The sequence below is a fragment of the Podarcis vaucheri genome, assembly GCF_965113315.1.
Source record: "Podarcis vaucheri genome assembly, chromosome: 8".
Taxonomy (NCBI): Eukaryota; Metazoa; Chordata; class Lepidosauria; order Squamata; family Lacertidae; genus Podarcis; species Podarcis vaucheri.
Window position 1 is genome coordinate 60069135 of NC_138766.1, and position 22061 is coordinate 60091195.

The window sequence follows — 22061 nt, forward strand, 5'->3', positions numbered from 1 at the left end:
CCATCTCACATCTATTGGCCGGGGGCCAGCGCTGTCCGAAGACACTTCCGGGTCACGTGGCCAGCGTGACAACGCTGCTCTGGCGAGCCAGAGCCGCACACGGAACGCCGTTTACCTTCCCGCTGGTAAGCGGTACCTATTTATCTACTTGCCCCCGAGGGTGCTTTCGAACTGCTAGGTGGGCAGGCGCTGGGACCGAGCAGTGGGAGCGCACCCCGCCGCGGGGATTCGAACCGCCGACCTTTCGATCGGCAAGCCCTAGGCGCTGAGGCTTTAGCCCACAGCGCCACCCGCGTCCCTGTACAATGCTAATTTCAATATCCTCATCAAATCATAGTACAATGCTAATTTCAATATCCTCATCAAAGTACAGCTTGTCTGAGATGATGTTCATATAGCAGGATCCCAGTTGTTAGAAAAATAGGTAGTAACATTTTTGGATTCACAAGAGAAGAAACCCCTGATACTGTATGGAGTAACTCAAACACAATTGTTTTCTAGCCGGCAAGCTAATTAGATAATATGTTGCATTCTGTTACAAACAGTTATTTTTATTGATAGGTTTCAGATCATGGATATCTTGTTTTTGATCTGTAGTTACATCTCAAAGGACACAGTAGCATGAATCATTTCCATGGTATTTGATGGTCCATCTTAGGCATATATAACAAAGTGCAAATAACTAGCTGTGAAAGCACATTATTTTATTGGTTTTTTACCTATTCTTTAGAGTGCCTTTTAAAGAAATTATTTTGCTCAGCCAATCAATTAATAATGTTAGATGTCATTATGCTAGATGTTATAGTTCCTAATTTAGCATTGTTCTGACTTGTACAAATGGCTTAGCTATACATTCTGAACCATGCATAATTACTAACATTCTAGCCCTCAGCTTATTTTACCTTAAAGCAGGTTCCATTGATAGCGTTCATGCTTATAGCCAAGGAAATATGTTTAGGGGTGCAGTACAAGTTTTCATGTTCCCAAAGTAGAATGGTGTGCAGGAATTTAGGATGGCGCTGTAGTCTAAACCACTGAGCCTAGGGCTTGCCAATCGGAAGGTCGGCGGTTCAAATCCCCACGATGGGGTGAGCTCCCATTGCTCAGTCCCAGCTCCTGCTAACCTAGCAGTTTGAAAGCACGTCAAAGTGCAAGTAGATAAATAGGTACCACTCCGGTGGGAAGGTAAATGGTGTTTCCGTGTGCTGCTCTGGTTTGCCAGAAGTGGCTTAGTCATGCTGGTCACATGACCTGGAAAAACTGTCTGCAGACAAACGTCAGCTCCCTTGGCCAGTAAAGCAAGAAGAGGGCTACAACCCCAGAGTCGTTCGCGACTGGACTTAACTGTCAGGGGTCCTTTACCTTTTTAAGGCTATCAATGGCTACTAGTAATAATGGATATAAGCTATCAATTGCTGGGGAACAGTGGGAAATTGCTGCAGCCTACATGTCTTTCTTGTGAGAAAGACACTTGAGACCACTGAGAGCAGCTGCCACTCAAGAGCAAATAACCTGACATCATATAATTACTTAGTTAATTTTATATCTTACCCTTCCTCCCAAAGGATCCCAGGGCAGCAATCTTCTTATGTATGAGAACAGTTTAAAGGGAAACGCAATACTGAAAGCCGGTCATTAGATTTAGAGGGAAGCAAAATTCTTCAACCAAGATCTGGTAGCACTCTGGAAGAGTTCTGGCCAAAAACCATTGCCCCCCCCCCAATACTTGCAATAAAGTGTGTTATTTTGCTTTCTTGATTAAAATCTGCAGATTAGGTTTTTTTCTTGCAAAAAAACACTTTTTTGATGAAATATGTAGAAAAAACACCAGAGTAGTTTACAAAAATATAAAACAATGACATTATCACTAAAGAATTTACACCATAATTTAAAACGTACATAAAGTTAAAACCACAATAGAATAGACTAAAACAAATTAAAACTCATATAATCTTTCTAAATATCTGGGTCGGCTTGTCTAAATAAGAATGTTTTCAGCAGACCCTGAAAAGAGTACAGTGAAGGCGCCTGCCTCATATCAATAGGCAGGGAATTCTGAAGTTCTTACATATGCAGTGTGTGATGTGGCACCTGTAAAAGTGCCAATTCCACTGATTGAAGCAGTCAAGTGGGCAAATATGGGGTAAGGCAATCTTGTAGGTAAACCGGTCCCAAATTTTATATATCTTGGTTTTGCCAATCTTTACCAGCCTTTAGGATCCAATCAATTTTTAAAAATGTGTTTCTTGGGTAGGGATCTAACATCACAGACACGTGCACAGAAATGCTGATGTATGGAGTTTTGCTGAAAATATCTGCAGGAAATATTCAGGAACGGGTGTTCTTTCTTTTTGACAACCTTCTGGTCTACTGCAAAAGAAAACACAGGTAAGAAACACGCACTGAAGACTGACTCCATAAAACAAAATGATGTCGATTTTAATGTTAAAAATATTTCTGATAATTTTGATTTAGCTACTTTAATGTTAATATATGCATTAATGTTTTTAAATTATACACTCTGTAGAATACAAAGCAACTACACTTAAAGATTTTTGGGGGAAACAATAGGTCTGCAAGGTATCCTTCTTGCCTGTCTTTTCAAGCTTAATTTTATTATATATATTTTTTTATCACAGCATACAGAAATGGACAGTAGCCCTTAAAAAAAGATTTGTTGCATCTGTAATATAATTAATTGGTAATAATGATTAATAGTTGTGATGATTCTGGAGTAAAAATAGCAAAGTCAATGTCTGAACATTGCTCTTTCTCCCCTACTCTCACCATAAGACGACTGAAGAACAGCAAAGCATCAACAGAAGGCCACCGTTATCTCTTCCGGGGCAGAATAAACACAGAGGTGATGGAAGTCGAGAATGTAGATGATGGCACCGGTATGTGCATCTGAACCATGGAGATAATTTAAAATGGTTGTTGTAACTAAATATAAATGCATCTTCTTTTTGAGCTATTCTGTTGGTTTTGCATTTCTTTATATTTGCAATAATCTATATAGGTTTAATATTCATGCAGTAATTTGGCAGTAGTTAGCAGAAATTAAATAAAGATTATAAGAATAAGAAGAGTTAAACAAAGGCACGTAGTCTATTCTATGAGCTGCTGTGCTGAGACAGTATAGTTTTGTGATGACAAAATTAGTTAGTGGTAGTACACTCTGAGGAGAAAACATTCATTAAGCATTCAATGGGGCACTTAGCTGTTTCAGACCCCATAAAATCTTTTTTATTATTTGGATTGTCCATCAATAGGTGTTTCTTAGCATTGGGAAACCACATCAGCAGCCCAGATCTGCCTGTGCTGTTGAATACTATGTCTGCATCATAAGCAAGATGATGAGGAATTGCAACAAAATCAGAATTTTATGCCATACTTTGCATATTTGGACAGTATATCTTGCCTCAGTGGACATGTTCCTCTAAAAGACAGAAGCTGCTCATCAATTGCAACGTTCTTACATGCCAAGATTCATTGTGTCTTTGGGTTGTACCCAACATGGCTTCTATTGAACTTAATGGACAATGACTAACATTAATTTCAATGTGTCTGCTCTAACTTAGTTGGATCCAACCCTTGATAAATGTATTTCACATTTCACTCTCAGGGAGAAGCTTATCTCCCACGATGATTGTTTGGTGTTGAGGTAGATAATAAAATCTGAGGACTCTATTGATTTTTTTAAAGGAGGGCAGTGTGTGTGCTGGTACTGTTGAGGGTAATTTTCCTGTCTCAGGGTGGGATCAGAAAATACTTTGTATGGGCCAGAGGGTTTACTTGCTAAGCATTCATGCACATCCTCCAAAGTTTCCTTTGTGTTACCTTTTTCTAGCTGATTATCACAGCAGTGGTCACATAGTTCTCAATGGTTGGAAGATACACAACACAGCAAAGAATAAATGGTTTGTGTGTATGGCTAAAACACCCGAAGAAAAGCAGGAATGGCTGGAAGCTATTCTGAAAGAAAGAGAAAGGAGAAAAGGTGAGAGCATAAATGTCTAATTGTGGGTTATTTCTAGGCAATATCACACTTGGAGGAAATTGGCTTTGTGCCTGTTATCTGAGGATTTCCTCAGCCTGAGCCAAGAAGAATTCAACCCCCATTATTTCTTTCATGCCTTAATTGACACACTTTATTCTGCTTCCTTTGGGGATCTGAGCTGGCATTCTTACCAAAAAATATGTTGGAGATTCCTTTCTTCCATTCACCATTCATGTTGCCCCCTGCCTATTTAGACAACAATAGGAGATAGAAGAGGAATAGGCATTCATGAGATGATGGGGCAACGCAGCATGGGAGGAGGGTGGATATAGAAGACTACGTGAAGGCTCTTTCTCAACTTGTAAAGCTTGGAGTATTTTGTCTCAAAACTGAAAAAAATAAAAATAAAATCTAGTCCTCCAAATTTTTGAATGGTTTCCAAATACATCAGCATTTGCCACCGTATAAAAATGGTTTCTTAAGCAGCAATCAATAGGTGCCTGGACACACAACAATTATAGGAGCCACAGAAATGCTTGAATAGGAAGTTGTTGAATTTTATCAGCAAATTCCACCTACAAAGTCCTGGGGAACCATGATTTCCCTGCAGTTGAGGTGCCCCTATAATGAAAGGTGTTTGGATCATCCATCAATGGCAACATTAGGTGAAGGAATGTGTTTTGGGTCTCCCATGAGGCTTGTGTGAGTACTGTGGTTTTAATGCACAAAGAAGCCACTGTATAGAAAGGAGTCAAGACACAGGAGAAAGTATAGCCAAAGGCTTTGGCAAAAACAAGACAGTAAGAGCAGGATGATCTATCACATCAGTTCTCAAGACAGAAGCTTTTGAAACATCTCTCAAATAATTCTTATATTTACAACCTTTATTTTTTTTTCTGCCGTCTCCTGCTAACTATAATTGAAACATCTGTGTAAACACCTCTTTTACAAAGCAGGATGCCTTAATTGCAAGCAGAATTGCCGATGATTCATGAACAGCACAGTTTGCAAAAATTCAAATGCTTTTGCTAAAAGTAGCAGTAAGCAGCATTCCATTCAATGTGAATAAAGAGAAATTTTAATTCTTTTGTTTGCTTCCTACGACAGCATTGACCAAAATTCTGCTCACTTTCCTGGATGCAAACGAATTGAAAAGTTTGCACATGGATAGCTGGAAAGGAAATTCAGCTGACTTTCTGAAGTAGAGGTCTTGTGATCTTAAGTGCTGTTTCTTGAAAAAAGAAAGGGAGATGAGGGGAAGGCATATGATCTCTCATCTCCCCGCCCCTGTGATTTTTAAGTGATGAGGATGTCATTTTCCTAATTTTCTCCCTTTTAACTTTCAGTCCTTTGCGGATATTTAATGCTTACTTTTGATTAGCCAGTAACCTTAAAGAATAATTACATTAAAAAAATTAAATGGTGTTTTATGTTTTAACACGTACCCCTTTATTTTATGATGTGGCTGTATAGAAATACTTTTATAAATAAATAAATAATGTCTGCTTCTATCTGGTTTAAAATTTCTCCTGCTTGTATTTATTACTCAGCTGTATTAAGAACCAAGTGCTACTTCCTTGCAGAGTTATTCCACTTGGAATGTAAGCTGAGCTTCTGACATGTTCAAATCAGGAAGGAGCTCGGGGAACATGTTGTCTCCCCATGGTATCTGAGTAGTCAGTAAAACTATCAGGCATCCTGGAAACCACATGACCCAGGTCTCCTGGCACTGCTAAGGGTATATTTAACAGCATCCCAGGTGCAAAGAAACCCGGAACATGCTCTGTCCACATCCCTACTAATTACCCAGGTGCACTAGAAAACTAAATGTCTCATGGTCCCTGCAGTCTGGAATTCTGCCTTTTCAGTATTCTGGGCATTAGGGAACAAAGGAGACCTGGTTGTTCATGGTGCTGCTGCCACTGACAAATGAATTTGGGATGAAGGAAATGGGTGACAGCTCACGGGTGAGGCATTCTGGGTAAATGTTTGGGCCCTTTTTGCTCCCAGTTATGCCGTTGGGCATGTGACACAATTTCCAAGTTTTGGAGTTTAAATAACTGTGGAGAATTAAATCTATATTTAACAGATTTATACTGTAATTGTTTTTCAAGGGGAAAATGTATTAGTGGAGCCTAATTCTGAACTGAGCTGAGGAGAGTTCACCCATTGCTGCCACTGAGTAGCCTCACCTTTGAAGGGTCCTATCCTTATAATTGGCACTCATGATGCAAACAGTTTATAAGTACAGACAAATTCAACCAATAATACAGGGTGATTCATAATGAAGTATACCGTTTCAATGCATTATAAAAAGAAGAAGAATGTAATGTATCTTACGTTAAGTGTAACAGAATTGTAGGGGAATGTTTAAAGTTTTTTTAGAAACAGTCCCAGATGTTCTTTGTCACACGACACACATTGAACCGCTAATCCATTTTTGCCCAAACGTGACTCACCCTACGCATCGATTTTCCCAGGCTTCGTTGAATGGTGGTGCAAACACTACTGACGACTTCTTCTGATAGACACGGCCATCTAGGAGTTCTAAGTTTGCACAATCAGCCCATATTTTCAATTTTTTAATGCCTACCGTAGATACATTTTCTACGATTGAAAATGCCATCGCACAACAGTTACAGATTCCGTTTTGCTCAGTTCAAGAACACAAAATGCCTTCTCACTGCAGACGCAGCCATTTTGCCTGACTAGTCATGTGACACATGCGCTATCACTTACATCACTTCCCTCAGTAGCGGAACAAAAACTTTATGAGTACATCTACCTCTCGGTTTGCAGTTGTGGTCTGTGTTGTTGCCTGTTACTGTCTTACAGCACCTGGAAACTGTATACTTCATTATGAATCACCCTGTATTAATACCCTGCAACACAGAGCAGTAGGTTTTGATGGTGTGGTGATGTTTACCTGATCCCCTGTCACTGATGGCATACTGGGAGGGTGACAAGTGATGCAGCTGGGAAGTTGGCGTGGTGCAAACACACAAGCAGGAGCACTAACTTGGCTGAACTGGAGTGTTTGCCCTGTACTGACCTCTTCACTGCTTTGCTCTTCCCCATCGCCCTTGCAGTATGCCACAGTGACACAGTGTTGGGAGGTCAGCTAAGCAGTGCTGTCTCACCAACTGCTACTGGTTCAAAGTGGCTGGCCAAGGCATTCTTTATAAAATATTGTTACCTTCTAGGATCTGCTCCAGCTCTGGAACACTTCTGTGTGTATGTTAGACCTCAAGGTTGAGGAGTGGTGAGGGAGGTGTAATTCTATGGCTCTGTACATTTACTTTTTCCTTTCTTTAGGGCACTATCTGACTAAACAGTTCCACTAGTGCAAGGACTTTTAGATGTGCAATGGAAATTCCCTGCCCTCTCTTCTGCTTGACCCCACATGACCCCTAAATCTGTTTTGGGGCTTCTCCCAACCCCCCAGAGCAGATTCAGGGCTTGTGCAGGGAGAGGAGGGTGGAGAATTTCCATTGCACAGCTAAAAGTCCTTGCAGTAGCAGAAAGTCAAGAAATATAGTAGCTAGGCTGTAGTTTGCAAAGGCGATTCTTCTGTAACAGAAGCTGATACCAGGTTTTGTTTGTACTGCTTTTATTTGATTATGAACTTCTGACCCTTCCCTCATTATCTAATTTTGACAAGCTGGTACTGTAGCTATTTTCTGGTTTTTCTGGCGAACCCGCAGGTAGACTGGTACTCAGCCCTTTTGGGCTTTTAGAATCACTGTGAGATGAGTTCACTGTTGAATGGTGATGACTGAAAAAACTGTAGCCATTATTGCATTTGGCAGGGATCTTGCTCAGATCATCTGTCTGAGATCTGAATACCAGTGGCTGGAAACCACAGGAGGCAGAAGCTCAGCTCCTGCTTATGTGCTTCTCACAGGAATCTGGCTCACCACTGTGATAATAGGATGCCGGACTTGATCGGCTGTTGGTTTGGTCCAGCAGGCTCTTACTTTGTTATGAAGTCTTTATAACTGGCCTTATAGAATCTCTTGGGCATTGCGGTGTCTCTTTTTATATATACAAAAATTGATTGCATATATTACTTTGTTGGAAATGGTTCAAATGCCACTCTCAATAACATTACCATTCCAGTTTTGTTATAAAAGCCAAAGAACTTATATATTTATCTTATAAGTAAGATGTATATTTGTATCTGATAAATCCACAGTTACAAAAACCTGGAAACATTTCAAATAAAAGAATAACTTTGTTTTTGTTTTTCAGGACTAAAACTAGGTGTGGAACAAGATACTTGGATGATGATCTCTGAACAAGGAGAAAAACTTTACAAAATGATGTGCAGACAAGGAAATTTGATCAAAGACCGGAAGAGAAAATTAACCACTTTCCCAAAATGCTTTCTTGGAAGGTATGTGTTTCTATTTCTATTTTGGATTTCACTTTGTTTTAGCTAGTCTTTGCCATTCTAGTTAGTTAAGAACAAATCAAGAGGGCTATATCTATGAAACATGGATTCCTATGTTAGCTAACCCAATTGTTCTTAAATGATTATGTAAGTCAGCAGCATGATAGTTCTTTAAGATAGAATATTTATGAGACAAATTAGCACAATTTGTGTATGTAAATGCCCACCTATTGCCTCCCAAATACTGAAGTTGAAATCACCATGTTATTTCATACACCCAAAATAATGGATTCTTCAGTTGAGATTCTTGCATTGCAGGGGGTGGACTAGATGTCTCTCAGGATCCCTTCCAATTCTACAGTTCTATGACAATTGCCCTTGCTCCTGCGCCGATGTCCTGCTTGCGCACTTCCCATAGCTATCTGGTTGGCCAATGGAGAACAGGATAAAACTTAAATTAGACTAAAATTTAGTCTAATCCAGCAGGCAGCAGGAAGAACAACAAAAACTGACAAGAGCTCTTCTTTCAGCCTCCCAGATTTTTGCTGAAGGTGCCAGGCTGAAGTTTCTCTAGGCAGGTCTCAAGGGCTAGGAGCAAAGAGCATTTCAAGTTGAGATTACCTGTTTATTAAGCACTAATCCTGATTTGTCTGCAGGCAGATTAGATGACACTGGCTACTTAATAAGCATTCACTCTGATTCATTTGCAGGGAAGCTAGACAACATAGAAATTTCTTTTAATAATAATAATAATAATAATAATAATAATAATAATAATAATAATAATTTATATCCCACCCTCCCCAGGCAAAGCTGGGCTCAGGGTGGCTGACAACAATAAAACAGTACAAAAGTACAACACAACACAACACAACACAACACAACACTCTAAAATCATTCATTATAAAATTAAACCAAGGTTGATGGCACCCTCTTAATAATTAACATAAGTTTAATGTACTTACTTTTACATTAACTGTGTAAAAGAAAGTGCTATCCCACAATTTCCACTTAAGTTTGTGTCCATATCCTTGTTTCAAAAAGTTCAATCTTTTGAGGAAGTGGGTTTGTTGTTCAAGAACTCCATATAAGCTTTAATTGCATGGTCTGAATTTGCAGGTATGTGGTAGAATCCCATCTGAAAACAGTGATAGTTTGGAAGCCCCAAAATGTGCAACTAGAGATTTATTTGGAAGGCTGACCCTCTAAATTTTAGAGTCTAAAGATGCATAAAGACAGGCATTAACCAAATACAGTCACCAACTAGATGGCTCTCGGGCTTTATCACTTTACTTGGAGGTGACTAAACTTCTTTTGGCCAGAGGAAGAATTCAGTAAACATGAATTTGAAGCAATTACCTGCTCTGCACCTCCCTGACTGAAGTGTGGATCGGATGTGGGTTCAGTTTAGAATCTACACTCTGTCTCAATTCCACAGTTATGTGGCTGAGTGTGCTGGAGTCTCTTAAAAATAGTTATGATTATGTGGCTGTACGCTGGCTCTCTTCTTTTTTACATTCATAACAGCAGGTCTGAAGTAGCTGGTATGTGCATTGCTGCACTTATAGCCTTCACTTTCCCTGAAGCGACATATACTGATGACATGACTCTCAAGGAAATTGTATGGGGCGTGAGGGCAGCCATGTTTTTTTCTCTGTATAATCTCCCCTGGAGTTGTGGCATGTTATCAATATACATTGCTCCAGGGAACTGAAGGCTATTTATGCGCAGCAATGCACACACTAGATGCTTCAGGTGGTGGCAGCTCTGAAAGTGAAAGAGTCAGGTCTTGGTTACTTCATAAGTATCTTTTATTAGGCTCCATACTGGACCCTGCTTAGCTTTGCAAATGTGCTAGCAGTTTTATTGCTGCACCAAGAATTTAACAATCAAAACAAAAACAGCATAAAATGACAAACTGAAAGACAGCAAACTACACAAGTTAATGAGATAACCTACACTAATTTGTGTATTGGATTCTTTTCATAGTTCATAGTGCCATATTCCTATGCCCTTATCTATATCATAGCTTGTTGCTGAAAGGAACAAGGGATCTAGATTTGTGGAGGAGTTGTATGAATTCTTGAATAGTAAATTTAAAAACCAAACCAAGTTTTGTTCCTTCCATAACAATCTTGATTCATTTGAAGTCATTATTTTTCTGCCATTTAATTTTAAAATATGCTAAAATAATTCTTTGGTTTTTTCCTAACTAGTGAGTTTGTATCCTGGTTGCTGGAAATTGGGGAGATCCACAGACCCGAAGAAGGTGTTCATCTTGGTCAGGCTTTACTAGAGAACGGCATTATACACCATGGTAATTATATTCCCCTTCCCTCAAGTATTTATGTCAGTCAGTCAGTCAGTCAGTCAGCCAGCCCTCAAGTATTTGAAGGTAGCTGTCTCCATGTGTATCTCATGGAGACAGCTACCACACATTTGGAATAACAAGGATGAGATCCAGGATCCCTCATAGATGACTTAAGTACAGCTGTCAATAATAGTTAGTGTAGATTTGAAGGCTGGTGAAATGCTATAGCAAGACAATCAGAGTTTGCTAACAATGGGTACCGTATGTTTCTCTATTGCCTGATGATAGTTAGGAAATGCTGGATAGAAATCTACTACAAATATGCTACGTTGTTTATTGACACCTCACTTTAATAGAGGAGATTTTCTCTAGACAGGATGAAAAAATGCATACAGGCAATCCTTGTTTGGGCGGGGGATATGTTCTAGACCCCCACAGGTGTTGGTGGGACCTGCGTTAAGCATTCTACCCCGCCCCACCCCCATTCTGTCCTTTCAGTGAAATTTTAAGGTCACTTCTAGGTTCAGTGCTGTGCATACGTGCTCTATCACGTATCAGTTGGACGTGCTTAAATCGGTTGTTGATTGGAAGTGTATAATAATTTCTTATGTAAGACTATATTTAAATGTACTATATAAAAATTTTTAACTTTGCTTTTAAATTATACCCTGAATTCAATCCTAGATTGACCCAATAGAAATTTAATGAATATTTTATTGGCTGTTTTGATGGAGTCATTACTTTAGACAGAACATAGAAGTTTGAGCCAGACATATTACTTTTAATACCAAGTAGACCCAGCTGTGTTGTCCACAGGAATAGAATCCTTAAAATAAAGTTGAATGAACCATCTGCTCTTCAACTGAGAAAGGACGTGTGTTTGTGAAGGAGTCAGGTTCACATTACAAACACACAACTTTAATTATACATTTTAAGGAAAAAAGTAATTAGTATTATTATACATGCACACTGCATTAAGTATTGTTTGCTAAAAACTAAATAAACTCAGACCTATTACAGAAATTGCAGGCATTATTTTTTGCTTGTTTTCCTTAATACGTCATAATCACATCTAATGAATGCAAGTATGCACTCAGACACTCCCCAACCCTCCAAATTTTCTCTTGGAAAGCCTGCTTCAAGCCATTAATTAGTAAGCAAGCACAGCTGCCTTTTAAGAAAAAGCATTTTCCTCTGCTGATATGGAAGGCAAGTTGATAAATACCAGCCTATAACTACAATGAGGAGCTTCATACCGCTTAATTTCTTTCAATATTAGAGGTGAATCAATTAATATAGACCACTGAGCAAGGCTGAGCAACATGTAGCTCGTTGATCCCTCTTTTGATGCCTACTCACTTAAGCATCTTCAAATGCTGCCTGTAATTATTTTTCCTGCAACTACTGCCCCCGCCTTTCATTCAGTCCTTCTTAACACACCGTTGCTTAGTTTGAAAAGCCTCTGCAAATCAGCTCTGTTGTTTGCCAGCATTGTGCATGCACACGAAAGCTCATACCAATAACAAACTTAGTTGGTCTCTAAGGTGCTACTGGAAGGGATTTTTTGCCATTTTCAATAGTACCCCCTCACACACACATATGTACATACATAGAGCAGCTAGTAGCTGCTGTGGGCCAGGATGGATAGTGGACTAAAACATGCCTCTGATTAATTAAGGCATGTCATGCATCAAAGGTAGTGCAGGAATTTCCTGTTGATGAGTAATGAATTTACATTCTTCCCTTCCTTCTGAGGGGGCCTGGGGTGGTACAAGAAAATATAAGTACAGTCGTACTTCGGAAGGTGAACGGAATCTGTTCTGGAAGTCCGTTTGACTTCAGAAACCAAGGCACAGCTTCCAATTTGCTGCAGGAGGCTCCTGCAGCCAATCAGAAGCCACGGAAACTGCATTGGATGTTTGGGTTCCAAAGAATGTTCGCGAACTGGAACACTCACTTCCAAGTTTACAGCGTTTGGGAGCCAAAATGTTCGACTCGCAAGGCGTTCAACTTAAGAGGTCCAACTGTATATACTAATGGATTCTCAATAAAAGGGATCTGGGAACATGGCAGAAAGCTAACAAAAATGCAACCATATAAGGTTTCACCAGCAGGTCTTAGGGTGGGTTACAACAATTTAAAATTCAGTATTAAAAATAGTTTAAGCAAATTAGAATCACAGAAATAGAGAAGGTTCTGAAAACACATCTCGGGTGCACTAGATTTTTTTCATCTGTCTTTTATGTTTGCCTTTGCTTTAGTTACTGACAAGCATCAGTTCAAGCCTGAGCACATGCTCTACAGATTCCGTTACGATGATGGCACATACTATCCGAGAAGTGAAATGCAGGACGTAATTTCCAAGGTATAAACCTTATAATGTCATAGTATAGTATAAATTTACCAGATATTCTTATAAAAAAATATTTTTCTATATTAAAACAATTCATCCATCACTGCACACAAACGAGCTTGAATGTATGAAATTATAACACAATAAGTATTCTCAGAAGGAGAATGATAAACCTGTTCTCCAGTTCACTGGGCCCAGTGAGGTCCTTTCCCTATACTTTATAGGTTGCTCAGTATGGGATAAGAATGCATATTGGAGTGGGGTAATCACCTACATTTGAAAGACAATATTGCTGTTGTATACCAAAATGACAACTATGAGAAATGGCTGTATTTAAATGTTGTTGTTGTTGTTGTTGTTGTTTAGTCGTGTCTGACTCTTCGTGACCCCATGGACCAGAGCACGCCAGGCACTGTCCAACCATCTCATCCTCTGTCGTCCCCTTCTCCTCGTGCCCTCCATCTTTCCCAACATCAGGGTCTTTTCCAGAGAGTCTTCTCTTCTCATGAGGTGGCCAAAGTATTGGAGCCTCAGCTTCACGATCTGTCCTTCCAGTGAGCACTCAGGGCTGATTTCCTTAAGAATGGATAGGTTTGATCTTCTTGCAGTCCATGGGACTCTCAAGAGTCTCCTCCAGCACCATATTTCAAAAGCATCAATTCTTCGGCGATCAGCCTTCTTGATGGTCCAGCTCTCACTTCCATACATCACTACTGGGAAAACCTTAGCTTTAACTATACGGACCTTTGTTGGCAAGGTGATGTCTCTGCTTTTTAAGATGCTGTCTAGGTTTGTCATTGCTTTTCTCCCAAGAAGCAGGCGTCTTTTAATTTCGTGGCTGCTGTCACCATCTGCAGTGATCATGGAGCCCTAGAAAGTAAAATCTCTCACTGCCTCCATTTTCTTCCCCTTCTGTTTGCTAGGAGGTGATGGGACCAGTGGCCACGATCTTCGTTTTTTTGATGTTGAGCTTCAAACCATATTTTGCGCTCTCCTCTTTCACCCTCATTAAAAGGTTCTTAAATTCCTCCTCACTTTCTGCCATCAAGGTTGTGTAATCTGCATATCTGAGGTTGTTGATATTTCTTCCGGCAATCTTAATTCCAGCTAGGGATTCATCCAGCCCAGCCTTTTGCATGATGAATTCTGCATATAAGTTAAATAAGCAGGGAGACAATATACAGCCTTGTCGTACTCCTTTCCCAATTTTGAACCAATCAGTTGTTCCATATCCAGTTCTAACTGTAGCTTCTTGTCAGGAGACAGATGAGGTGATCAAGCACTGATGCCCAGGATGTCAATATTTATTCTTGCCATCTCATTTTTTACCACATCCAACTTACCAAGGTTCATGGTTTTTACATTCCAGGTTCCTATGCAATTTTTTTCTTTATAGCATTGGACTTTCCTTTCGCTTCCAGGCATATCTGCAACTGAGCGTCCTTTCGGCTTTAGCCCAGCCGCTTCATCAGCTCTGAATCTACTTGTACTTGTCCTCCGCTCTTCCCCAGTAGCATGTTGGATGCTTTCCGACCTGAGGGGCTCATCTTCCAGCGTCATAACTTTTATATGCCTGTTGTCTTTGTCCATGGAGTTTTCTTGGCAGGGATACTGGAATGACCTCCTCCAGGTGGATCACGTTTGGTCAAAACTCTCCACTATGACCTGTCCATCTTTGGTGCCCTGCTTGGCATAGTTCATAGCTTCTCTGAGTTATTCAAGCCCCTTCGCCACGGCAAGGCAGTGATCCATGAAGGGGTGTATTTAAATACTCATTGACTAATCAATGGAGGTGGCTGAGTAGGAACGTAGCTAAATTTTGGAGCATTTGTGCCTGTGATAGTTGCTTTACCAGTCTGCCACTTTAATACTACAATTTATAGCAGTATTCAGAATGCTGATTAGCCTCAGGTTGGTCATGCTCAGAGTTGAGTCTATTCAGTAGGCTGATCGAAATTTTAAATTTGTGTACCTTTCTAGCATTCTAAAAGCAATCTAGCTTTTTAAAAATAAAATTTTTGTGGCCACCAATGTGTTTTGAATTTACAAGAATGCCTACTAAGGTTCTCTAAACATAACTAAGGTTGGATCTAACCCAGTATTAGTTTGAATTAACTGGTTTTGAACAAGTGCTTATTGGTGGTTGTTTTTTATTTGAACATTGGTTTAGCATTAAATCTGTTTATATCTCTTAACAGGGTGTAAGATTATATTGTCGTCTGCACAGCCTGTTTACTCCTGTGGTAAGGTAAGTCTTGTTTTCAGAGCTTTTGCTTCAGAACATTAGATAGTAGTTGCTCCCCACATAGGCAGGGCGAAAGATTGATTAATGTGTTGGTAATGGAGAGTAAGGTGGAGTTGTTGCAACAGGGAACAACTGTGGCAATGGCTAAATCATGGGACTTGTTATGTGTGATATTCAATAAATGTCAAATATGTCAATTTGGGATTGAATTATTTTGTATGTTTTATTTCCTTAGAGATAAAGATTACCATCTAAGAACCTACAAATCTATAGTCATGGCCAATAAATTGATAGACTGGCTAATTGCACAGGTAGGAAAATGCTCTGAAGCACATAGCCTTGATTAGCAAATGGAATGTCTACTAACTGCTATTATCAATACAGATTTTCCCATGATGTAGAAATTAACTTGTAGCTCTATATACACCTCAAGGCCAACATCAGCACCTGGCATTATTGGGAAACTACCAGTGAGTGATACAGTAGAATGCTAATGCCCACCCTATTCCCCTTTTATTGGATTGTTTCCAGTGCTGCATGGGCAGAGTTCTGTGTTGGACCACTAGGAGACAAGATTTTTGACCTCCCTCCCTCCGTGGGACCCTTATAAGGAGGCGTGGCCCCCTATGGATTTACTTCTTCTCTCTCCTTTGCCTTTTAAGTGGGAACATGGATGTGTTGGGGTTTTAGTCTTTTTGAAATGTCATGATTTTGTTGCCTTCAATTTTTGTAAGTTGGGTTTTTTTTGTACCCAACCCTATTTGTGCTCTGAGTAGAATGGACTTCCAGTTCTGCCAGGAGACTTCACTGTCCTCTTCCCCCAACATTGCAGCTGCCCACATGCAGATTTTGGAGCCATGTAGGCAGCTGCAGGGGCCATGGTGGAATCACCACAGAAACAGAAGGCTATTCCACTTGTGCAGCATTAGATACCATCCAAAATAAGTATGTTAATAAAGGTTATTGTTCCTCAATGGAGGTGTCAACTTTTTATCAGTAACACTCTAGGACTGATACAAGGCTTCTAAAGCAATGGATTTATACGCAACCCAGTTTTTGTACATGTTTCAAAAGTGATACATGGTTGTTTTCCTGATTTAGAATTGTTGCTTGTGATATTTACATTGAGGTACATATTATTTATTAATAGGGAGATTGTAGGACAAGAGAAGAAGCAATGATCTTTGGAATAGCACTTTGTGACAATGGATTTATGCACCACGGTATGCAATTTTCATTCAAGTACTCCTTAATTTGTAAGTCTGGAACTCTTGAACCAGATACTCCAGCTCCCATCAGCACGAGCGAGCATGGCCAATGGATGATGAGAAGGCCACACATTCCCCCTCCTTGTGTTTTACTACTGAAAACCCTCACTTAGGAGATACTTTTGTGTCTCAGTATTGCATGGCCAAAGAAGAAGAATGCCCAAGCTTGGTGGCCATCAATAATGTAAGGCTTGTGAAGCAAAATATTTTTTCCTGTACCTGGAACAATGTGGCTCACATGCTTGAGCCACCAATGTATGTTTTAATAAAGGTAATATTTATCCTATGTAAACTTTTGCATGGTATACCTTGTGTTTTCTTATGGGTGGGTATGTTCCAAAGCATGCCACAGATAGCTAATGTGGTCAACAGTACTAAATGCCCCAAACACAGAATTCTTCCATTGTTGATTTATGTGCAAAAATACATTTTCCATCATTGAAGTATTTCTGGAGTTTTAGAACATGCAGGACAGGTCTCTGCTGTGAGGAGCCTAAAATCTATAATTTGTCATAGGGGAAACGAGAGGAAGGGGGGTACAGGGAAGCAATATGTGGCTGTTTCACTTGTACATGCTTAAGCAAAATCAGAATATCAATAGCAAAATGAGTTTGTGGCGTCACAGAAAAATAATATTATTTTTATATCAAACAGTGCTGGAAAAAAGTGAGTTCAAAGATGAACCACTTCTCTTTCGTTTTTTTGCTGATGAAGAAATGGAAGGCTCAAACATGAAGCACAGGCTCATGAAACATGATCTAAAAGTAGTGGAAAATGTAATAGCCAAATCACTGCTGGTAAGTTTGTTTGTTTTTAATGAAGTATGTGTGCATGCATTAATGCATGTGTGTACGTATACACATATTATTTAATATACACTTGATAGGGAGGCCCAATGGTCAGCCAGTATGTTTTCTTTGGTGCACAAAATAACAAGCTTTTTTTTTCTTTACCCAAGACTTCCACCTAAGTCAATATGGTATCACTTCTACTGTGTTTTATTGTTGCATTTATTTGAATTTTATTCCTAGGGTTGTTTTCCTGCATCCTCTTCTGAATGTCATCTGATGATTGTTACTGTATATTGACTTTTTGGCTACTATTTTTATAAGCTGATTAGGTGACCTGAGTGATATATTTTTTTCAGCAACTGGGGAGTCATATAAATCTTTTTGAGTGACTTGTGTCATATCTTAGTGCAAGGGCTAGTGGCCTGGAGGCAAGCAGCAGGTATCACAGGTGACTGAGCAAGTGGTCAAGCAGAGAAATAATCAGGCAGACAGAGAGGTGGATGTGTGAATGTTCCAGCAGACAGATAAGCAGACAAATAACTGACAGGTCATCAAGGAAGCAGATAAGCTGATGATTAAGTCTGTTCCTGAGCACTGAGTTTCTCTGGATGAGAAGCCAGGTTACATTTAGCAGCCTTTAGGGCCTGATTGAGATTCCTTTATCATCATCATCATCATCATCATCATCACATTGATGCTTTTTCCTTTCTGTATTGGGTTGGCTAATTAAAAACAACAACAACAACCCCACAGATGAATGAAATACTGAAAACAACCATTAAACAAAACAACAACAACAACATTGGTTCCCTGTGTCTCTGCTAGACTGGGCATTTGCAGTAATGGCATTGCAGAGATCATGTCAGAAGTTCCCTCCTCTTGGAAGCTGTGACATAGTGGCACAGATTTAAGGCACACAGAATGCCTAGAATTAGTCTCTGGCACCTTAGACTGTATGAAGAACATCCATCTTGAATAGCTGCCGGCCAGCTTAAGTCCTGTTTCAGCCCTTGTCTTACCCCAGTCCTTTCTGCCACCTTTCACTTTCCAGCAGATGATACACCTACGAGAGGAAGCTTTTTGTGTGAAAGCAACATAGATTGAGGTATCCCATTGTGTGTTGACATAGAGCAATGGTGACATCAGTCAGGAAGTTGGCTACACTTGTCAGGACTGAGGCTCATAGGTACAGGTTGTTAGGTGGCCACATTTTAAATAAACCACAAAGTGTTAACAGTTTGCTCTTGGCAACATTTATTTAATCTTATTTACATTTGGTTGGTTGGTTTTCAAGTTGCCCTTCATCACTTTTATCAGAATGGGTTACAGCCCAAAGCATCAATACAGTAAAATAATAACAATTTCAATAACAATTTAAAGCCAGTATTAGATGCAACCACAATTTAAAATGCAGCAAGCTGGGACTACGTTGTGACACTGCACCCAATGTTAGAGCAACAAGAAGGGCCTTCCCTGCAGATCTCAGTACATCGGCAGGCATAAGGAGAGGCGCTCCTTCAAGTCTTTGGATCTTAAGTTGTTAAGGGCATAGTAAGTTACTATTAACTTCTCAAATTGGGGTCAGTCGCAGATAGGTAACCCATGGAAATCCTGCAGTATCAGTCACTGGTGGAGGAAGAGGGGCGTGGGGGGAGCAGAATGTGGATTAACATGGCAGGGATTAATGTGACCATTCCTTGGTCTAGGAAAGATCATAGTTGGCAAACCAGTGTGGCTGGAATAGACACTAAATGACAGTGACACCACTTTGGCTTCCAGTAACAATGCTTGAACAAGGAACACCAAAGCTATGTGTTTGCTCCTTCAACAGACAAGACCTCCATTTTGTCAAGATTTAGTCTCACCTGATTGCACCTCATGTTCTAATTTAAATGTATTTTAAATATTTTTCCCAATATGTGTCAATTTCTCTTTTACAGATTAAATCAACTGAAGGAAGCTATGGTTTTGGCTTGGAAGACAAAAACAAAGTGCCAATTATTAAAATAGTGGAGAAGGGATCAAATGCTGAGGTAATACATGATTATTTTACTTCACAGATATTCCTGTCTGCAAATATATTTTTAAAACTTAGAAAACTCCTAGTGCGGTTCCCCACTTGTGAATTATTTGTATGAAGTTTATAGGTAGCCAGAGCTCAAATTTCCCAGAATGTGGGTTTTGCTAAACTGGAATTGTTGGAAGGAAGGAATGGGATCATGAGTTGTTGACTATGCTGCTGGAGATGAGCTGGTACAGGGAGCAAGCCTTTGTAGGAGGAATTTTTCATGGGGATATGTTAAAGTGGTCTGTGTAGGGGGTTGGGTATGAGAAAAAGTGGGGCTGGTATAGAACTGCTGCAAAGAGGTGGTCAGGTTTTTTGGTTGGGGAGTCACAGGAAATATTCTTACAGAGAGATATTCTTATAAAGTCTGAGCAACTCTGTCTTAGCGCAAGAAACATACCTGTGCAGGACGAGCCTAACTATATATGTCTACTCAAAAGTAAGCTCAACTGACTTTAGCTGGTCTTACTTTCAGATAAGTGGGTACAGGATACAAAGTTGGCTCTACAAAGTTCTTTGTCATTTCATAAGTCAGGGAACAATTTCGGAAGAGAAACAGGTTATTGGTGATAAGGTTGTCAATACAAGGTTGTTATTCTGCCTTCATTCAAACGCTTAACTTTTGAATAACCTGAGAAATATTCCCTGAGTAGTTCCATTTATTACAGAGCCTTGCAGCTGTATGCACTTTCTTTGCAAGATGAAACTGACTGGATGTGAATGGCTTCTGTAATATAGCAGTTCAGGTTTTCAGTCAAAAGAATTAATATTTTGAAGGTACTGTTGGGCTTCTGTATGTTTCTGAGCTGTATCAGCAAACCTAAATATTCAGTAAGTTCTGTGCTTTCAAATGCATATCTCCATAAAGCAAAGTGGTTTTCGATAAATGGAAAAAAGGTGAGCCAAGATAGATAATATGGAATAATTTAAACTTTTTGGTCACTACTGTCAAGGCTGCATAAATATTATAATTAACAAAGTGATGCTTCGCTTCCAATAATTCGAAATTTACAAAACAGAGATTTTTCTTTGACCTCCAAAAATAATGTGGATTGTGTAGATTTCATAGCTGCCGGCATACTCTCACATGGCAGGCATTTCAGCATCTTCCTTTGTGTAAAGGAAATTAGTACATCACTAGTTCTGTTAAAACAATTGTGTATGTCTTATCTTTTCTTATCTAGATGGCAGGTCTGGAAGTTGGGAAAAAGATCTTTGCCATTAATGGTGACCTAGTTTTTCTGAGACCCTTCAGTGAAGTGGATAACTTTCTGAAAGCATGTTTAAGCAGTAGAAAGTCCCTCAGGGTGCTTGTGAGCACAAAACCCAGGGAGTAAGTTGTTACTTTGGTTTGCTCAGTTGTGAAGAAGGTGTGTTGCAAAGGCATGCAGATACAAAAGGAAAGAGGAAACCCTCTTTTGCCAAATTTTAATGATCAGAATAGGGGGTAAAGGTTAATGGGTGAAAGGACTTACAAGAATTTAAGTAATTTAAATTATTTGTATATAGAGTAAGGAATATCTAGTGTTGTTGATAATGATAATGATGAGACTATGAATTGATAATAGATGATAATGTATCAATATATCAGAAAATGTGATTTAAATTTCTCTTTCTGTTATTTTTTAACATTTTGTCAACACCAAATAAATATTCAATAGGTTAAACACGTGAAGAGGGCGTTTTCTGGAATAAGCAGTGTTCCTTGATTATTAGGGAAGTTTTTAATGTTTGAAGTTTTATTCTGTTTTTAGTCCTCTGTTGGGAGCCGCCCAGAGTGGCTGGGGTATAAATACTATTATTATTATTATTACTATTATTACTATTATTATCTTCATCAGTGCTTATTCCCCCTTCTCAAAACTAAGCTTCATGTGTAATTCATTGTTTGAGAATTTAGTAGAATTTTAAATAATAATAATAATAGTTTTATTAGTAGTAAATTGCTATATTCTGTGTAAAAATTGATAAATGTAATAAGCACACTGGTTTTGGATCTTCCACCATGACGTTTCTCTTGCACTCAGGACAGTGAAGATCCCCGACTCTGTGGATGGCCTGGGATTCCAAATACGAGGTTTTGGTCCTTCTGTTGTCCATGCTGTTGGAAGAGGTAGGCAGAGGGATTTAAGTGGATTGTAGTTGTGAATATCTTTTCTAAATAAAACCATCCCCACGAATAAAGAAAGCTGTAGATGGAATTACTTTAGATATATATGGCTGAGTCATATGATCAATACTTGATGGGTATTTGCTTTGATAGTTGTTCTATGAATAGTAGTGATGAAAGAAGGTTATAGTGGTTTTCACGCACCATATTAAACCATAGCTACTGTTTAACTATGGTTTTAACATGCATGAGCAGCACACTGGTGCATGCTGCTCAGAAGTCCCTGCTATGCTCCTCTCTCCTCTTGGCAACACTACATTATGAGCCCGTCATCTGAACCCAGGCTCACTGTTTGTTTCCCAGCAACAATCTATGAACAATAAGCCAACACTGATGAGCTTTTTTTAGATCATAGGTAAGACAAACATGGTATTTCTCTATATGCTGCTGAGCTGCCATGATTTGCTGCATTGAGATGCACCGTTAAGAAGCCTTTGAGCCCTGTGACTTTCACTGTCTCTGACT

The 22061-nt window shown here is 39.4% G+C and overlaps 2 protein-coding genes across 6 annotated transcripts in view; one reads left to right on the plus strand and one right to left on the minus strand.

Annotated features, from left to right (window-relative positions):
• Positions 1 to 22061, plus strand: part of PREX2 (phosphatidylinositol-3,4,5-trisphosphate dependent Rac exchange factor 2) — a 117877-nt gene that overhangs the window by 45075 nt on the left and 50741 nt on the right. For all 4 annotated transcript variants that reach the window (XM_082233728.1, XM_082233729.1, XM_082233726.1 and 1 more), the window contains 13 exons: positions 2255 to 2388; positions 2794 to 2897; positions 3851 to 4000; positions 8252 to 8396; positions 10610 to 10710; positions 12966 to 13069; positions 15256 to 15305; positions 15538 to 15613; positions 16453 to 16525; positions 17225 to 17367; positions 19302 to 19394; positions 20611 to 20759; positions 21454 to 21539. In XM_082233728.1, the coding sequence (XP_082089854.1) occupies positions 2255 to 2388; positions 2794 to 2897; positions 3851 to 4000; positions 8252 to 8396; positions 10610 to 10710; positions 12966 to 13069; positions 15256 to 15305; positions 15538 to 15613; positions 16453 to 16525; positions 17225 to 17367; positions 19302 to 19394; positions 20611 to 20759; positions 21454 to 21539 (1408 nt within the window). The remainder of the gene's footprint in view (positions 1 to 2254; positions 2389 to 2793; positions 2898 to 3850; positions 4001 to 8251; positions 8397 to 10609; positions 10711 to 12965; positions 13070 to 15255; positions 15306 to 15537; positions 15614 to 16452; positions 16526 to 17224; positions 17368 to 19301; positions 19395 to 20610; positions 20760 to 21453; positions 21540 to 22061) is intronic.
• LOC309538455 (uncharacterized protein) overlaps positions 2266 to 22061 on the minus strand; it is an 83955-nt gene continuing 64159 nt past the window's right edge. Inside the window, exons 3-5 of one of the 2 annotated variants that reach the window (XR_014222187.1) lie at positions 4192 to 4246; positions 3841 to 3975; positions 2266 to 2370 (exon numbers count right to left, since the gene is read on the minus strand). The gene's annotated coding sequence lies outside the window, so the exon portion shown is untranslated. The remainder of the gene's footprint in view (positions 2371 to 3840; positions 3976 to 4191; positions 4247 to 22061) is intronic. The other variant, XR_014222186.1, reaches the window with a different exon arrangement.